The sequence below is a fragment of the Strigops habroptila genome, chromosome 3, assembly GCF_004027225.2.
Source record: "Strigops habroptila isolate Jane chromosome 3, bStrHab1.2.pri, whole genome shotgun sequence".
NCBI lineage: Eukaryota > Metazoa > Chordata > Aves > Psittaciformes > Psittacidae > Strigops > Strigops habroptila.
The window spans coordinates 74374403-74392919 of NC_044279.2; the positions used below are offsets into that span (position 1 = coordinate 74374403).

The 18517-nt window shown below is 42.3% G+C and overlaps 1 protein-coding gene across 6 annotated transcripts in view; it reads left to right on the top strand.

Moving 5' to 3' along the window:
• LARGE1 (LARGE xylosyl- and glucuronyltransferase 1) overlaps positions 1 to 17971 on the top strand; it is a 277729-nt gene extending 259758 nt beyond the window's left edge. For 2 of the 6 annotated variants that reach the window (XM_030477990.1, XM_030477989.1), the window contains 3 exons: positions 2491 to 2637; positions 7697 to 7892; positions 11502 to 15216. In XM_030477990.1, the coding sequence (XP_030333850.1) occupies positions 2491 to 2637; positions 7697 to 7892; positions 11502 to 11699 (541 nt within the window). In that variant the 3' untranslated portion in view covers positions 11700 to 15216. Of the gene's footprint in view, positions 1 to 2490; positions 2638 to 7696; positions 7893 to 11501 lie in introns of all 6 variants that reach the window. The other 4 variants (XR_003990375.1, XR_003990374.1, XR_003990373.1 and 1 more) reach the window with 4 other exon arrangements.
• Positions 17972 to 18517: the final 546 nt, after the last annotated feature.

The following is an 18517-nucleotide window of genomic DNA, read 5'->3' on the forward strand; positions in this document are numbered from 1 at the left end:
AAGGTAGTGAAGAAAGTACAAAAAAGTTATAAGATGCTGTTAAAATCCTTCAGTTGTGAAAAGTTCACTGGAGTGTAGCAGGGCTTCTTTAAACAATGCGAACTTTGCAGTAAGGTGCTGAGAACAGACTTCTTTTTATAGAACAGGCCTATAGGGTGGTGTGAATTTGCTAAAATTCAGGTTTTATTAAATAGCCCTGCTCCTCTTCTTTTTCTCTGATGGCACTATAAATGAATTCTAGATATTCTGGGCCAAGAAAGGTGGTTTGTTTGGTTCTTCTGTTATTATGACAGTGATCCCAATTCCTTCATCTTATAAGGCTGTAGAGAGTTTGCTGCTTGTCAACATTGTCCTTGATTGCTTGTTGCAGTAACGTAAAAATCAGGACAGTGAATCCTGTTAGAGGGAACTGACTTTGACAGGGAGACAGAGGCATATTTCTCCTATGAAATATGAAGATAATGAAAGGAGAATCGAGACAGAGTTATTTCTAATGACAAGTACAGTAAGATTCAGTTTGGGGATGAAAAAGTAACTTCCTTTTCTTTTTCTTTGGGTTTTAGTTTTTTAGGAAAGAACAGACGGAATACCTCTGGCAGGCAGGCCATATGATCACTAATTCCTGGCTCCATGACTGTTGTCAGCATCAGAATTTTGGGGGTTTTGACCATGGGTTAGTTTTTACAGCACCAGGCCTGCACGCGGCAGATGGGGTACGCCTGTCTCAAAGGGGGAAAAGGATTCTAGCCCAGGAGCTAGCAGGGCTTATAGAAGGGGCTTTAAACTAGGTTCCTAGGGGGAAGGGAATAACACCAGGCTCACTAGACAGGAGCTAGGGGGTAGCGTGTGCTGCTGTTAGAGTCCAGATCCACAGGGCAACTTAAATGCATTTATGCCAATGCCCGCAGCATGGGCAGCAAACAGGAGGAGCTGGAAGCCATTGTGCAGCAGGGAAATCATGACATAATCGCCATCACAGAAACATGGGGGAATGGTTCGCATGATTGGAGTGCCGCAATGGATGGCTACAGGCTCTTCAGAAGGGATGGGCAAGGAAAAAGAGATGATGGGGTCATGTTGTATATCAGGGAGTGCATTGGCTGCCTTGAACTCAATGTTGTGAGTGAGAAGACTGAATGTTTGTGGGTGAAGATCAGAGAGAAGGCCAACCAAGCTGATTTACTGATAGGAGTCTGCTATAGACCACCCAGCCAGGATGAAGCTACGAATGAAGTGTTCTTCAAACAACTGGGAGAAGTTTCATGGTCTCTTGCCCTTGTTCTCGTGGGGGACTTCAACCTGCCAGATGTCTGCTGGAGGTACAACACAGCAGAGAAGAAACAATCAAGGGGGTTCTTGGGGGGGTGTGGAAGGTAACTTCCTGACCCAGCTGGTGAGTGAGCCAACTAGGGGAGATGCCTGGCTAGATTTGTTGTTCGCAAACACAGAAGGGCTGGTGGGTGCTGTGGTGGTTGGAGGCCGTCTTGGGCAAAGCGATCATGAAATGATTGCATTTTCAGTCCTTGGAGAAGTCAGGAAGAAGGTCAGCAAAACCTCCACCTTAGACTTCCAGAGGACTGACTTTGGCCTGTTTAGGACACTGGTTGGCAGAATTCGTTTGGAAACATTAGTGAAGGACAGAGGGGTCCAGGAAGGTTGGACACTCTTCAAGAATGAAATCCTTAAGGCACAGGAGCAGGCAGTCCCTATGTGCTGAAAATCAAACCGATGGGGAAGAGACCAGCCTGGCTGAACAGGGAGATACTGGTTGAACTCAGGAAAAAAAGATAATTTATCACCTGTGGAAGAAGGGTCTGTGACCCCATGAAAAGTACAAGGATGTTGTTAGGTTATGTAGGGAGAAAGAAAGGCGAAGGCACAGATGGAACTAAATTTGGCCACTGCCATGAAAGTTAATAAAAAGTACTTTTACAAACAATAGTGTTCTTGAGAGCAAATATCTGGTCCACAGTGGTGTTAAGGTAACACCCACCCTGCAGGACAGGCAGAGCTTTAAAGCAGAGGTAAAAAGCAAGTATGATGGCACAGCTTAGCATGGAGAATAGCTGGGCTGAAGTGCAGCCAAACTTTCCAGCTCTTCATCTTGTGAAGTCACACTGAATCCTGGATAAATCCAATTTTTTTTAGAACTGCCATTGACTGGACAGCTCTTTCCCATGTATGTATTAACATTCAGCTATGTTTATCTTAAAAGGGTGGTCATTTGGCTGTGCTCAGAGTGCTAGGTCAGTCCTGTGCACCCCTGCACATGCAGGGCATCATTGATCAGTCAAACATACAAGCTCTTTTTGAACTCTTGTTCTCCTTGCTCAAAAGTAGAGGAAAATATGAAGCACCCAGGGAAAAAATACAGGCCATAGTTAAATTTACAGTATCAAACTGCCCATTCTCTGAACTTAATTTTGAAAAGCCAAGTGATTTGCTCGGTTTGAAGTTTTCCTACTTTTATTTGTTGTTTCTCTTCGCCAGGAAGTCTGTCATCCAGCTAGACCTGGCTAACACCAAGAAAGCTCTGATTGTACCTGCTTTTGAGACCCTGCGCTACCGCCTCTCCTTCCCCAAGTCAAAAGCAGAGCTGCTCTCTATGTTGGACATGGGAACCCTCTTCACTTTCAGGTAGTGGCAAGTACTTTTGTTGAATGTGTGGTCATGATCTCTAAAGATTGTTTTTATGTTCTTGTAAATGTTTGATTTTTCTGTCTCACTGTCAGCTAGGTAGCTCCATTAAGAAACCTGTTGAAATTTATTTTTCCTTTTCATAGAGAGGCAGTGAAGAGAATCATATGTGGATATATTCCATCTGTAAGCTCAGCATGTTATCTGGTATTATAATCCTCTACTGAAGGACTTCAGTTGTTAAATTGAATTTGGTTTATTTCCATCATTTTTTATTGCGCTACAAAATCAAGCACAACCATTACATTCATGGGCACGTAATTTGCTTTTCAGCTGCCAAATACTGTCCAGATTGCTGTGTCCCTCATGTGACCAGAAATAATTTCTCTCTGCTCGTTTGTTCATTTCCTTGCTGAGTTATGGGAAAAAACAAATGCAGGCTCGTCATGTGCTCTTTCAAAGTGTGAAACAGCTGCTTAAATAGCTAGAGTTTCTCAATGCAGAGGTAAAAGTGTACTCTGACTAGAAGTTGGGAAGTGAGGAACACCTAAATTTGGAGCTCCTCTCTGAAGCAGGCACCTTTTATGGCTGTGAACAAGTCAGTTCTATTATCTGCCAGACTCTTTGGTTTTAAAATGCAACTACCAGGGTTAACTGTCTCTTGGGGGTGTGTGTGTGGTAAGGTCTGATTAACAGACATTTGTAAAGCATCGCAGTGATGGGAAGAGTACAATATGGCCTTATGATGTTGCACAGAGAGGGGGCTTAGGAGACCTGCGTTCTCTTCTCAGCTCCACTACTGCCCTGCTGAGAGGTGGTACACGAATCAGTTCGCTTTCTTACATCTCTGTTCTCCATCTCTGAAATGCAGGTAATAATGTTCACCTCTCCTTTTTATAGTATTTTGAGATCTAGAGATAAAAACTCTGAAAAAGCCAGGTATTATCCATGGCCAGTGGAGCTCTTTATCACCTCTCCCATCCTTCTCTTTAGAGCTTTCCTCATTTGTGTGTATTGCACACCTCTCTCATGGCAGCAGCCACCCTTCCCTCATGTGGCCGCATAGCAAACGCCCTGTGTGAGCCTAGAAAACGTAATCATGACACTGCCTCTACCAGTGGCTGACTTGAAATAGAAACTTGAGGCATACCTCTCTCTGGAAAATTACTTAAGGATACTTACTGATAGAGCAAGTGCCTTTCACTCTTCCATCATTCCTTAATAGTCAAAAACGTACAAATTAACAAGAGATTTGTTGATAGGAAATAATTGTTTCTCCCATAGTTGAAAGAAAAATATCCTTCTAGTGGAAAATAACACCCTCAGGATTTTCAGATGCTACATTCCACCAACAATCAAATTTTCAGCTTCCACAGAAGTGGCCTTCCACTACAGATTTCATCCTCAAGCTATACAGCATGTTGGCATGTTACATACACAGATAGATTTGGAGGTCCTTTCTCAAGTCTCACTTAGGCAAAACTGTCTTTAACATCAGTGGGAGTTTTGTCAGAGCAAGGTTAAATAAGAATTGAAGAACATGCGGTCTGTAGCCGGTGTACATATTAATGTAGGACACAATTTGCAAATGCTGCCCCAGTTTGCTTTGGCTCATTTCATTGCTCAAATCTATCAACAGCCACAAAGCAGTTGTGATCTGGGATGAGAATTTCCACCTCTACCTTCAAGGTGCTTTAATAACACTGCAATTCAAGGCTGAACGGGTGGGAGTGAGTTGGGGAGGACCGCTGTGACAGTGATTGCTGAGAGTGCCTGCAGCATCCCAGTCCCTCATGCCACGTGGTAGATTACAATCTTTTCCTCACTGAAATTGCTTTTGCCACCTCTTTCCCAAATGGTGACCTTTCCTAGCTCTGGGCAACTAAGAAGTACAAAACGGCTCTCAATTACATCCCCCAGTCACCACCAGAAGAAAAGGGAAGACGTGAGCATCTGTGGCTGGCAAGGTGTGCTATTTGGAAACCCTCCACGGAAGCAGGTTGCTCTGTGCCAGCTTCCTGGCTTTGTTTGCAGGTGCTGACTGTGCCTCCCGAGGATGTGCCCCCTCAGTGCCTGGGTAATAGCTGATGAACCACAAATGTACTGCCGACACAGCTTTCAGGCACAAGGGAGACCACAGCTGGTAAAAGATGCATCACATTGGGAAAACATAACCAGTAACAACTGATTAACTAATTAACTGATTGCATCCACAAGCCAGCAAAATGTTTAAGCATCTGAGAACAGATCTCGAAAAGTTTTTTCTTTCATTGAATCATCTTTCTCACTGAAACAGGAAGCTTTGAGGGAGGAAGAACTCTTTGAGAAGAATAATGATTTAATTTCACTAACTTTAGCAAAATTTACTACAGTTTTGAAGTTTTATTTTAAATCAAAGCAATCAATAGCACAAGTAAGATGAAACATTTGATCCAAAGTGGTAGGTATGTTTTCTTCCAGTTGTTTTCCATGAACTGTGGGAAAGAAATTCATCAGCACTTTATGGAGATCGAATGATTTTGTTTGGATTTGCCAAAATTGCCAGTGTAGTGAAAAATACGTTGCTCACAATTTTCAGGAAGTTCTGGGAGTCAGTGAGATTGAGTGCAGCCTTAAAATGTGACGTGTATTTACATCTTGAGTGACAAGGGCTTGAGCAGGAAAATTAGTCTTATTCATTTATCCTGTGAGATGGAAGACCAGTACAGATGGTGGAACCACGTCCCACAGCTGCATCTCTGAGAGTAAAGTCTGTTGGAAATGACTCACTCTTTTATAGTAGTTTTCTCTATATGAACATCCATGTAATGATCTCTGCATATCTTACTTTGCAGTACATGTCATTTGGTTATCAGCCATTTGCCATGACCCAGCTCCAGCAGATTGTATGTGTGTACGTATATATGCAGACTCGTATATATTGTATGTACAGATATGTACGTAATCCTGAACTCTCACAGTTCTTGTTTCCGGTCTAATTATTCCTTTATAATTAGTGTGCACGCACCTTATCTGAGCATCTTTGTCCTGACCTTAGCCATCCTTTTGTCTTCCTCTTTCCCTCTACTCACATCAGTAACTCTGAAGAGGCAAGTAGATCATCTCTGGTATTATTTTGTTTGGTACAATCAGGTCTATTCCTTCCTGCCTACTTTGTTTCATCTCTCCAATCTCAATTCCATATTTTCCCTTCAATGTCTCTTCCCAATTTTTTTTCCCTGCTGGTCAGCTCCCTCAACTCACAGAGATTATACCTGAGCTGCTGTAACAGCTTACACTGATATCCCCAAACAGGGTGGAAAGAAATTACTGGCTTTTATGGTTAGCATCCTGTTTCCCCCCTGTTCAAATCAGTGGGAGAGTGTTACTAGAACAACAGCAGCACTTGACTGCTTCTCTGCAGGGATCTCTCAATTAACTGAAGTTTGTATGGGGCTTTTAAGATAGAAATCACTTTGTAAGTGTTTAGTAGTCATTATTATTATTATCATAATTAATTTCAAAATGCTGGAGGTAGGATTTTAGAAGATAAATCATCCTCCACACTCCCATATTTTAAACCCCACATTGTGATTATATTTTTTTTTTCCAGCATAGACAGCTGCCCATAACTGGGTGGGTTACCCCCTCATTTCTAAAAGAGACCAAGAAAAGGGATTAGCTTTTTGGAGGTGATTGCAAAGGGCATTAAGCGTTGTAAGCATCTTTGTGAATCTGGCACTCTTTTCTAATAATCTCTGGAGAATTAATTCTCTGTCAGGTTTCTTAATACAGAAGGGCTGTTTTCCCAGTTCCCTGAGCCAGATAACTGAAAGTGATGCAACCTGTTTACAGTTTACAAATGCAGACTTCAAAGGGCCATACGTTACTTGGGACCCCAGTGCTATCCTAATTATTCTGTCCTCCTGCACTGCCCCTGAACAAGGAGAGTCAACACCTCTCTGTTTTTCCTGTTACAAGCCATACAAATATACAGTCCAAGTGAAAACTCCTAGGTGTGATTTTACGTCCCTGCTTTTAGCAATGGCTCACAATGTTATGAGGATTTCTGGGGTTGAAACATTACCTCAGGTCCTAATTCTGAAAATATTTAATGCTCAAATCTCGTCACTTTTAGCACAAGTCATCCCTGTGAATTCAATGTACCTTCCATTACAAAATGGCAGGGTGTTTGTTTTGCCCCTTCTGTTACACATCCCTGAGCATTGTAATACAGATGGCCAGCTATGCCTTTGTTTCATTATTTAATCTATGAGTCTGCAGAAAGAGCCTGTCTCATTGATTTTTGGAAGGTGTAAGAAGAAGTTGTTGAGAGAATCATTGACCCTGGCACTAATGGGATGCATTCAAGCTGTGCTTGGAAGAGACCTGCTGTGACCTAAACAAGATTAGCGAAGTATAAAAGGATCTTTTTCTGTAAATCAAATTGATTACCTTACTAAGGATCATATGGGTACTCCCCACAATGTAGAAAGTACAATAGGAAGCTTTTATGTAATATTTTACTTATTAATTTAATTATGCACTTTGGCTCCTGTCATCGTAATCACAGTAACTAATAAAACAGAAAATCTATCCAGAGCTGCAGGTGTCTCTCATACAAATTATAAAATCGCATATAAAACAGATAGTGAATGTCAGTGTGGTGTAGAAGGAAATAGCTGATTTTAGGGACCTTACCTGAGCTGCAGACTTTCACACTGATTTTAGAGCACTGATACAGCCACTTGGTTGCTAGGTACAAGCCACAGCACTTTGTAGTGCAGATGAACTGTCTGCGTACTTTGTAATTGTTTCTCACATTAGCATTAGGTAGTGTTTTCACACTATCCTTCACCAACTAGATGTGTTTAAGCATTGAGCAGATAGAGGCTTCGGGAAGCATGCTGGAAATACTCCTAGAAATTGCCTCCACTCTGTCTTTAAAATGATGATGTGAACTGTATGCTAATGTCTTTATTTTTGAGCATTTCATCTAACAAGATACATTTTGTTGCCTTGCCAAGATGCATTCTATCTAATTGCCTTCCCACATCCATGCCATTTATGTCTGTTTCAGGTATCACGTCTGGACGAAAGGGCATGCGCCAACAAACTTTGCCAAATGGCGAACAGCCACCACCCCCTACCGTGTCGAGTGGGAAGCAGACTTTGAGCCATATGTTGTTGTGAGGAAGGACTGCCCGGAGTATGACAGGAGGTTTGTTGGATTTGGCTGGAACAAAGTAGCTCACATCATGGAACTGGATGCACAGGTGAGAAGACAACACCGGCATATCTCACCCAGCGGCTGGGCAGGAGGGTTGTCAAAATGAAATTGGTGTTCTGCAGAAAGGCTTCAGGCTTCTCATCACCAAAGTGCTCATCTGGCCTTACTGAGCTCCTGAATGAGTGCCTCTTGAGTTCGGAATACTCAGCTTAGTCCTTGTCAAGCACTAAAAGCAGAACTATGTCCAAGTTAGTGTATTTGTCAGTACTGAGAAGTTGTTTTGCAGTGGCATAGTCCCTGCAGTGCCCATCTCCTGCCCAGCAGCGTGCCCAAGCGTTGCAGCACTTGTTGCCAGTTTTATAACCTGCTAGGGGATCTGTAGGCCTAGCTGGAAGTTTTTTCAATTAAACAGAGGTTAGTGAGTCCCAAATGCTAATTTAGAATTCAAAAAGCAATCTCAAATTGAATCCAAAGCAAGCTTCTTCAGCTTCTGGCCTGGATTTGCAGGGCATCTCTGCAAAGCCAAGGACTTTGTATTTCCAAAGTCTCTGGCTGTGGAGCAGCATCTAGAGGATCCAGGTACTTGAGCCTTGGGCTACCTCCCTCTTGGATCTGTGACTTGGGATGGAGTTGCTGGGCAAAATAGGTAAGAATAAGGATTCAGAGAAAGCTCAAGAGTCCCAGACTGGCACTGGAGTTCTCAGTTACCAAGGTCCCTGCCACCGACCTACATCTTAGAGTCTGACAGTAACTATGGCTCCATGGGAGCCTGGTGCTGCTGCTCACTGAAATGGCAGGGTTTGCATCTCCCTGCTGTCCTTGAACGTGAAGCTAACCACTGTGCTCATCAGCAGGGTTTGGGTCATGGCATTTCTTTTTAGTTTGGGTTTGTTTGGGGTTTTTTGTTTGGTTTCAAACCCAGTTTTTGAACTAGTAGCATTTCATGCTAACCAAAAAAAACATGGGGTTTGGCCATCTGTATCCTCCTGTGATAGCTTCTGCTATGGATCTGGAAGAGAGCTGATCCTTCTCTGCTCAACTTGTAACAGTTTGTATGAAGCAGAGCAGCACAAGGCATACAGCAAGTTACTGGGAGATTGTAATGGGATGTAGGATATTTGTGTGCAGGCACCTATGTGGAAGGGGTATTTTCTACTGCTTACAAAACCACGTGGTCACCTTGGGCTGGCAGCCACTTGTCCTCTGCTTGCAGAAGGGCATTCCCAAAGAATTTGTACCTACTTATGTTGAGAAAAAAAATTATTACAGACTAGAAAAAAGTGCCTCTTATATTATTGTTAATAATAATACTTTGCTCTGCTATAGCACTTTAATTTTCCAGTGCACTTTACAAACACTAATCAATTAACCATCAGTTGCGGAGAGTGCTAAGGTAATGATTTATCATTTGTTAATCTGGGTAACAAGGCTTATGTTCCCACTGGCAGCTCTCATACAGCACTCACAATTTAACTCTTCTGTTCAGAGATGTTTGCCCAGAATACAGATTTACACATGGGAAACCGGAACATTTTGCAAAGTTGTTCATCGTGCAGATATTTTAAAAAGCCATGGAGTTGGAGCTAACTCTGGGGAATTGTTTTTCTCACTCTTCCAGCCTTAAAAACATTCTCACATTGAAAAGAAGCTCAATTTTCATCTGTAGCAACATAAGTATTGGCCTGTTCTCCCACAAAATCAGCCTGGAGAGAACGGGGGATTGCACAGCTACCTTCCCTTATGGCATTCCTCTGCTTCAGGGTGTCCACAGATCAGGTTGCTGCCAGCTGCTTGGCTGGTTTCATTACTAGCAGGCAGAGCAGCTTCTCAATTGAATTATTTCACTGCTCCTCAAAACTGCAGTGTCTGTCAAGAGGACTGTTTCATTCTCCTTAGCAAGGGCCTGTGCCACTACCATCCTTCAGAGCAGCACACTGCGTGGAAGTAATTGTCATTATCATTCTGGGGGCATGTAGATGTCAACTGAGCTGGATGCTGTCCAAATACATAGATAATGACAGTCTCCATCTAAAGAATTTATAACCTGTGAGATAGGCACAGAGGTTCCTGCAAGTGCATTGCTTTGTCCATAAATGTTTCCATGTAGTAGAGATGGGTCATTAGGAAACCTTTCCCTGTTCTTCTAGAGACTGTGGAACTAGACTGAGCATCCCTTTTTCCAAGACCCTAGCCCAGCATCTTTCAAAAAGGCTTATTTGCAGCAGACTGATATAAGTTTTTGGAAGGCTGTAGGTACCTGAAGGATTTTCAAAGGGATGGGAGCATTGCTGTGCTGAACAGTTTACACTGTAGTTTACACTACAGAGCATAGACAGTCCCTGAACTTCAGGATTACAGACTTGATATGCAAACAGAGAACAAAGATTGTATGAGGAGAGTGGATCTTTCTCTGCAGCTTCAGCTCTTAGTTTTAAGGTCCTGTAGTGACAAATTTTATAGTTCATAGTTTATCAGCTCTCCTCACTCCATCATGCCAGCCTTTGTTTTTGCATTTGGTTCCCTATTAGTTCCAAGTGTTTTCCAGCTAAATAAGTTCTGCCTGTGAGCATCAGATTATTTTGCTCTTGCTGTACATTCATCACCCCAAACAGAAGCTCAGAGGCGCCTATTCCCATACATGACAGCATTGTAATTTGGCACAAAGATTTACCACTTCAGCACCTTCTGGCAGGGAGGATGCATTCCCATAATATGAAAGGAGCAGCCATACACCCGCATCTGCACCTAGCTGTCCAGCACATGCTGCTGTTTTATAGGTGTCTCTGGGAGGTCACAGCCTTAGCTACACTTTGGGCCCACCAGTACCACTGCCTGAGTTGGGATATGGCTTCACATTGCATTCTGCTCACTTTTTTCCATTTTGTTTGGGCTTTATTTTGGTCCGTGTTGCTCAAACACTTGGTTTCTGGTAGCATCATAACCCAGCAGCTTTCAGTCTTTTCTGAGTTGATCATATGTATTCCACCAACAACTTCCCTGGGCACCACTGCAGTGGTGGCAGTGCCTCACCACTCTCACAGTAAAGGATTTCTTCCTAATATCTAACCTAAATCTCCCCTGTTTGAGCTTGAACCTATCATGCTTTGTCCTATTGCTACAGTCCCTAATGAAGAGTCCCTCTCTGGTATCCTTGTAGGCCCCCTTCAGATACTGGAAGGCTACTATGAGATGTCTACACAGCCTTCTCTTCTCCAGGCTGAACAGTGCCATTTTCTCAGCCTGTCTTCGTCTGGGAGGTGCTCCAGCCCCCTTATCATCCTTGTGGCCTCCTCTGGGCTTGCTCCAACAGTTCCATGTCCTTCTTATGGCGGGGACACCAGAACTGCACACAGTACTGCAAGTGAGGTCTCACGAGAACAGAGTAGAGGGCCTGCAGGCCTGCCTTTGTACCATTTCCCCATTATTTGGCTTATATGGAGTAAAATATTCTAAAAGATAAAGTAGATCTTTCATAAAACTAAGCAAAATCAACTTTAAAAAGAAGGCTTATTTGTCTTATCTATATGAGTTTGTTATTTCTGAGGCTCACACTGCACTGTTACGTGATGAAGCATGTTTGACTGTGGAGGTGTGGGAGAGATGCATTACAAGAGGGCTCGGGGACACCCTCACAGCCAGTGTCTTTCTCCCCCAGGAGTACGAGTTCACGGTGCTGCCCAATGCCTATATGATCCACATGCCGCACGCCCCCAGCTTCGACATCACCAAGTTTCGCTCCAACAAGCAATACCGCATCTGTCTCAAGACCCTGAAGGAAGAGTTCCAGCAGGATATGTCACGCCACTATGGCTTTGCAGCCCTCAAATATCTCACGGCAGAGAACAACAGCTAGCACAACGGAGCCCTTGTGAGGGAAACAGGGACGCTGGAGGGAGGAGCCGCTCAGCGTTTGGGGTCTTCAAACTTCGAACTGAGAAATACTTTCTGGTTTTATATCATACTCGGCAGTTCTAACAGTAGAAATTTGAAGTGACATGTCCTCGGACTATGCTCATTCGTCCCTTCTCCGACTACCCCAGGCCTTTCAGCTTTAGCATTCATGAGGTGTCAGCGAGGGGAGCCGGCCACGCGCCCACCATGCCGCTGGAGGTGGGGACTGGGCTAGGGCTGGGAATGCACGCTGCTCTCTTCACTGCAGAGCAAAGACAGACCTTCAGAATATAGGATTTCATGTTGCTATTTAATAATTTGACATGCTTTTTATCTGTAAAGGAAGATCTTCGGGTCGCTGTCCTGTGAATTTCAAATCTGCACTACTCTAAAAGGGAACTCTCACCTGTGAACTTTCACAGGGGCCCTGTTACCATGGATGACCTTGTTAATGCAGGATGAGCCAAAGGTCTGAATTAGCCTTGAAAACAAAGGGGACGCTTATACAATACTGCACTCCAGAGAAGGTGTGTTAACTGGCTTGGGTGTATACATGATACCAGTTGTTCTTTTACTTTCAAATTAGTTGTTTTATCAGGAAAATTCCCTATACCCCACCCTACCTTTTCCCCACTCCTAAATGCTGCTCCTTTCCTTGCCAAGGAAATGTCTCCCTTGTGTTTCTTTCCCATCTTCAGTTCTGGTGGTCCAGTAAAGAAGATTAGTAGGCTCTGCCAGAACATGAACAAAACTTGTCAGTGTAAGGTTTGTTTTCACCAGAGCAACTTGTTCGTGTGTGTCTCGTAAAATAAAGGGCCTGGCTGAAACTCTTTATCCTTTTTTAGGCAAGAATTGGATTTTGCCTATGAGGCACACTGTGCAGGGGGATATTGATTCGTAGGCTCATTTCAGTGCATGCCCATCTGTGAAGGCATTGGGCCTTGGGCTTTAAGTGGACTTCTTTGATGAGCAGGGAATATAAACACAGCAACTAGTAGCCTTGGTGCTCTCCTGCTGCCTGCTGCAAGGTCTCAGAACTACTTCGTTAAAGGAGTTTATAATTAAAAGGAGCAGAACTGTTAGGAAAAAACTCCCCATTCGAGGGGGAGAAAAGAATGTGTTGGGAATCTGAGTGTGAGTGTTTGCTTGAACGTGGGCTGGTCAAGTTCACAACTTTGGTACAACACAGGAATATGCTGGTGGGCGGACAGGAAACCTAACAAGCAAAATGCAGAAAACAAGACACTGGACTTTTTACCGTTTTCTTTATTCTTCACTATTAATGTTGTGTTTACATGAGATGAAGAGATGAGGTTTAATGCACTACCCCTTGCAGGGCTATTTGTAATTTCTGTTGCAATGTTAATAGAGAAAGCAGAAACAACTCAGTGAGAGATGTGTCTGTCTCCTTACCCCAGATCCCCATACAACCACAGTACCAATATCACCGCTTGAGTTGGGAAATGGATCCACATTGTATTCTGCTCACTTTTTTCCCCTTTTGTTTTTCAGCCACTGGACCTTCTACTTTCCTCCCCACCTCATCTCTCTAGAGCTTGGTTTTATTTCTAACCTGACATTTCATGAGAGCTTTCTGTTACGGTGGAAACCACGTGGTTAAACCAGACATTTAAACTACAAATATCAGTTCATCATGCTGTGTATATATAAGAAAAGCCAAAAAAGGCAGCATCTTTGACAAGAAATAAAAAAGGGGAGGGAGGCTGTGTGTAATTTTCACTTTTTCCCCTGGGAGTGTTGGCTGCATAAGAATACATCACTGCATAATTTTCCAGAGTGCTTTTCTTCTGTTCTTAATGGCTTTATGTAAAGATTTACATAAAAAGCTGGGAAGAGCTGGCAAGAAGTGAAATGAGTGCTCAGTCCTGGCTAAGATAGATTCTTCTAAAAACCCCAAAATCTTAACTACCCAAGTCCTGTATTACTCATGATTAAGGGCCCAGGTCACTGTGCATATTGAGAATGAGAACCCTGCAGCACAGGGGCCTGTTGATTAGCCAATGTGCAGAAGTTTATCAAAAGCTGATCCTAAGAGAGCCTAACACTGGTCGCCCCTACATAAAATCTTCAGTCAGAGCTTCAGAGTGACCATCATTATGTTTCATACGTATTAAAAACTTTCATTTCCAGATGTATGTTTCTCCTTGGCTTAACAATGTTGCCCAAGGATGGACTGGATTGCCCTGCAGCAGCATAACCTGTAGCATGGTCCTGTGTGTTATTTTGGTGTGCCATTATCAACATGAACATTATTCTCTCCTTGGTGGTCATAAGATGGTGCAGATGGGGGAGTGGGGAGGTAATCATTTGCTATTTACCTGTCTGTGTAGCAAGTCATGGAACGTCCTGGGTAGGCTTAGGTGTGCTGGCTGGTGTAACCAGCTCAAAGATTGGTAGTAGGTTCAAAGAGCCCCCTATTTTTACCTTTATAGACACTGTGCTGACTTGTATCTGTCATGTCGTGTTTGTCTATGTGCTTCATAATTAGGGAAATGTGAGGCTTGGGTTTTTTTAACACATTTCAGCCATTTTACATGATAGCAAATTAGAATTACATGTCTGTCTGTAACTGCCAGGGCTCCTCCAATACCATGAAAAAACCACCACAGACAACAACAGAAGTCCCCAACTCAGTTATAACTCTGACTGTCTTCCAGTCCTCTGCTGTAGTAGGTATTTGATGATAGCAACTTTGTTACTTAATTCTCAGTTTCCTCCAGAAATCTTCAAGAAATATCAGATAAACCTGGTAACTCAATGCCTTTGATTTATTGATTTGTTCCACCAACTTCTCTCTTGAGCCTTCATTCTCCTTACCTTTGATATTTGGAAAGTGTGAGTTTCTCATTTAGTTTTCACTCCAGCACCCTCTCTGGTGAAGACTGATGCAAATAAATCATTTAGATTCTTGGCAATGTCCTTATTGTCTTTAATTGTTTCTTCTACTTGCTGTTTGGGGTGGCCTACCGGTTATGTCCAGTTTTCTCCTTTTGGTGTACTGAGCAAATGTGTGTTTTCAGTTTTAACTTCCTACTGTTTGCTCTTCAGATTCCCTCTTAGTTTGCTCAAACTCCATCTTAACTATTACACACTTTCCTTTCAGGTTTACGAAATTCTGATTTCCATTCTCTAAAGGTTTCCTATTTGGCCTGAATAACTTCTAAAATTTCCGATCTAGTCATACCAATATTTCCTTGTCCTCATCTTCCATTTTATCTAAGGAGATACCATACACCATGGCTATTTATAAGCCCTTTCCATTTTTAGTCTGAGGATTTCAGATTTTCTTTTCTTTTTATTTAGGGCTGCTGATTCTTTAAAAGGAAAAAAGGGGGTTGTTTTTAAATTTTTATATCAAATATCACCCTACTGTTGTAGGTTTGTATTTTCCTCTTTACCTTTCCTAAATGCTACCCTTTTTCTGGTCAAGGGATCAGAAATAAAATCTTACAAAATTCTTTTGTTCGTCTAAGATGTGCTCTTATCTTGACACATTTTGTTCTGTGGCTCCCTTTTCCCCTCCACTCCACAACATTGACATGTATGAGTCACTGCAAACTTTTCAGTCCCAAAGCCTGAAATGTGTATTTCCAGCACCTTCTGACATCCCACCACATTTCAGACATAATTATTATTCCAAATAATAATCTGCTGGCTGCCACCCAATCCTTCTATTTTTGTTTTCATGCTTCTCCCTTTGATATAACAGGCTTTGCAAGTTTAAGTTTTCGGCAAAGCACTTGCCTTTATTTAATGCCTTATTGTAACCTAGTAAGTTTCCATGATTTCTCTCTGTTGTCACAGTATATACCTTCAAATGTTTGGCTGTAGCTTTCATCTTGTCATTTTCTGGCTAAGGGTCATCTACCATTTGCCTACCTGGCAGACTTAGAAAATGTCTTTCTTTATTCTGACTAGTCCTTAGTATCTATCACATTTTTTTCCAAGTCCTACTTTTAGTAATTCCATCCAGCCTTTCTTGTTTCCTATGTCAGCAATATGGTTCCACTTTATAATTTGTTTTGGGGTTTTTTTCTATTTTTAATCATCATCTTGAACTCTATGACATAAAGGAATTAGGAGCTGTACCTGCAGTTCCATTGCTTTTGTTAGAATTAGTATCACAAATGCTGACATTATTCCTAAAGTACTGTGTTTTTACCTGGTAGGCTTCATGTGGTTTGTATGTAAATCATAAACTGCATTTTCCTTTTACTGCAACAAGCAGAGGTACTTTGTAGTGTTACTTGCAGTAGCTGTTGCTGTAGAGTAAGCCCTGTGTTAGAGGGAAAAGCACAAAAACTTGTCAGAGCTGTAGCTACTGCTTCTCTCCACAGGGGAAATAAGGCCCTAGCACAGTTGAACAGTTTTATAAATGCCCTGCACAAAACACATTGCACATTATTTTCTGGTAGGTATAATCATACATTGTCCAATTAAATATGAAAAATACATTTTTAATGTTCTCATTTTTACATGCAATTCTATCCAGAAGATAATGCATTTCCTTCTGTATCTTGCCAGTTTCTCCCATTACTGCAGCCTGCCTAATAGCCCCATCTGTTTTCAGCTGAGAAAGATTAATGACCAGCAGCACTGGGAGTCCTGGCAAATCAGCAGAGATATTACTCTTAGGCATTGAGCAGGACATTCTTTGCTATTCTGCCAGATACTGTATGGGTGTTCCTCAGGTTTCAGCACAGCAACAGCAGAACACAGCAAGCTCAGCAAGTGGAGTGTGCATCATTATTTATGAACTTCAGCAAGCCCTAATACATTAGATGGTGGGAGTGCTAAAAAGAGAATGTATCATTGTGAGCTCAAAAAGTATTTCAACTTTAGGAAAAGAAAGCAGCTAAGTTTCTGCAACTCAGTAAGTAAGACCAGAACAAATAAGTCACTAGTAGATGGTGACAGCCTAGTATTTCCACGGTGGTATTGAAAATGCAGAAGCTAAATGAAGTCACTTTTACAGTAGGAATTCATAATGTGTGTTTAGATGGTGTGTTTACCTCCAAACACTTAGGTGAACTGGGGATTGTTTGAAGATGTTACTTTGGTTCACAATATAAAGTTGTTTGGAAAAGCTTCTGGCTGTGCACAGCAAATTACAGCTCAGAAAATGCTTACAAACCTGAATTTAGAAATACCCTGCTTTTCTAGGAATTTGTTTTCATGAGTAGTTAAACATCCCCAAAATAAGACACAAAGGCTGTGAGAATTTCAAAGGGTGCTATGTATGTGTCAGTTGTCTGGAACATTTTCCTACTACGACTACTTGGTATCTGGGCATTGTTTGCTCTGCAGAGTAGAATTGTTATGATCGGTTTTAAAAATAAGCTGGGAATTAGAAAGCCAGCCAAATATTTATTTCTGTGATGGATCATATGAATGTATTTGTCCAGACATGTTAATGGGTACAGCAATGGAGTTATCTCATTGAAGGTGTCAGGATGCAAAAGATCTGAAACCCAGGCTAAGAGCTTAGTATCTTTTCAGTCATTCTGTGCTAGAATTTCCCCTTATAGTGTGAGAACAGCTTTTTGTCTCCCAGCTAATTGCTATTTCTGTAGGGTTAAAATGTCCTAAACCTCTGCAACATGGGTTCATAGGAAGTCACTGTGCAGGTGACAGAGGCTGCATTTGAGCTCCATGGTCCATTGCCATGACATAAAAGATTTCAGTCCTAAAGAAATAGTTCTGACCTGGGAGTAATTCTCTGATCAGGTGTGTAGAGAGGTTCCCAAACACGTGAGGCCAAATAATTCAAGCCAAGCTAAGCCTATTCCTCAGTATTATGGCAACACAGTTCTTGGACAATAGATGTGTGACTTTTCAATGTTAACTGTTATACCACAAGACTCCGCTAAGGGTGCATAAGCAGCCGTGTGAAAGTTAGAGGAGCTGAAATTCAAGTTGCAGGTGGAGCTGATGATTTGCTCATAGAACTTCTTTCTGCCCCCTGGCACATATGTAATAGGACATAGTTTCTACGCAATCATTTGCTGGGTGTTTTTTAAGGACTCCTCTCATTCTATGCACAGAGTGGATGGGATGATTCTCAGGGAAGGAAGCAGCTGGGTGATACAGTTTACTTTTGCTCTCATTGAACTTTTCATAATATGATGGTAGGCTTGATTCTGAGCAAAGCCAGACTTTTTTTTCCTTTTTTTTTTTTTTCTAAAGGATAGATTTAAACTGTGGTTTAGGAAAGTCAAATATCCACCATACTCTCAGGCTTTCTGAGCAGAATGCCTGCAGTTCTGTTCTACAGGCTTTTCTTGTGTGGAGGGATCCTATGCAGCTGATGGAAATGGCCTTGTAGCACTCACCCGCAACCCATCAATGCTAACAGCTGAACATGCAAGAGTGATGAATCCCAGCTATGTCCAAGCACATCTGCTCCATCTCTGGGAGCACTCGAAAGACTATCAGATGTCTGTCAGGTAAGCCATGAAAAGATGGAATAAATAAGTGGGGTGGGGGGCTTGAAGAGTTTTAAGTAGCCAAATTTCCAGGAATGAGGAAGGCAAAGCATCCTGAGGTCCCTCAGAATATCTGTTCATAGGATCTGTGGGTTGGACTAAGCTCATTCTGGATCTGTGACATTTCTTGTCCAGCACTGGCCAGTGTGGCCCACCTGTAGTAAGTCCTATAGATTGTAAAATGCATAAAAGTGGGCTCTGAGATTAAACCATTCTCAGCTCAGGGATGTTTAATTTGTTTCAGTTCTTTGGATTCCCACATTGCTCCTTTGGT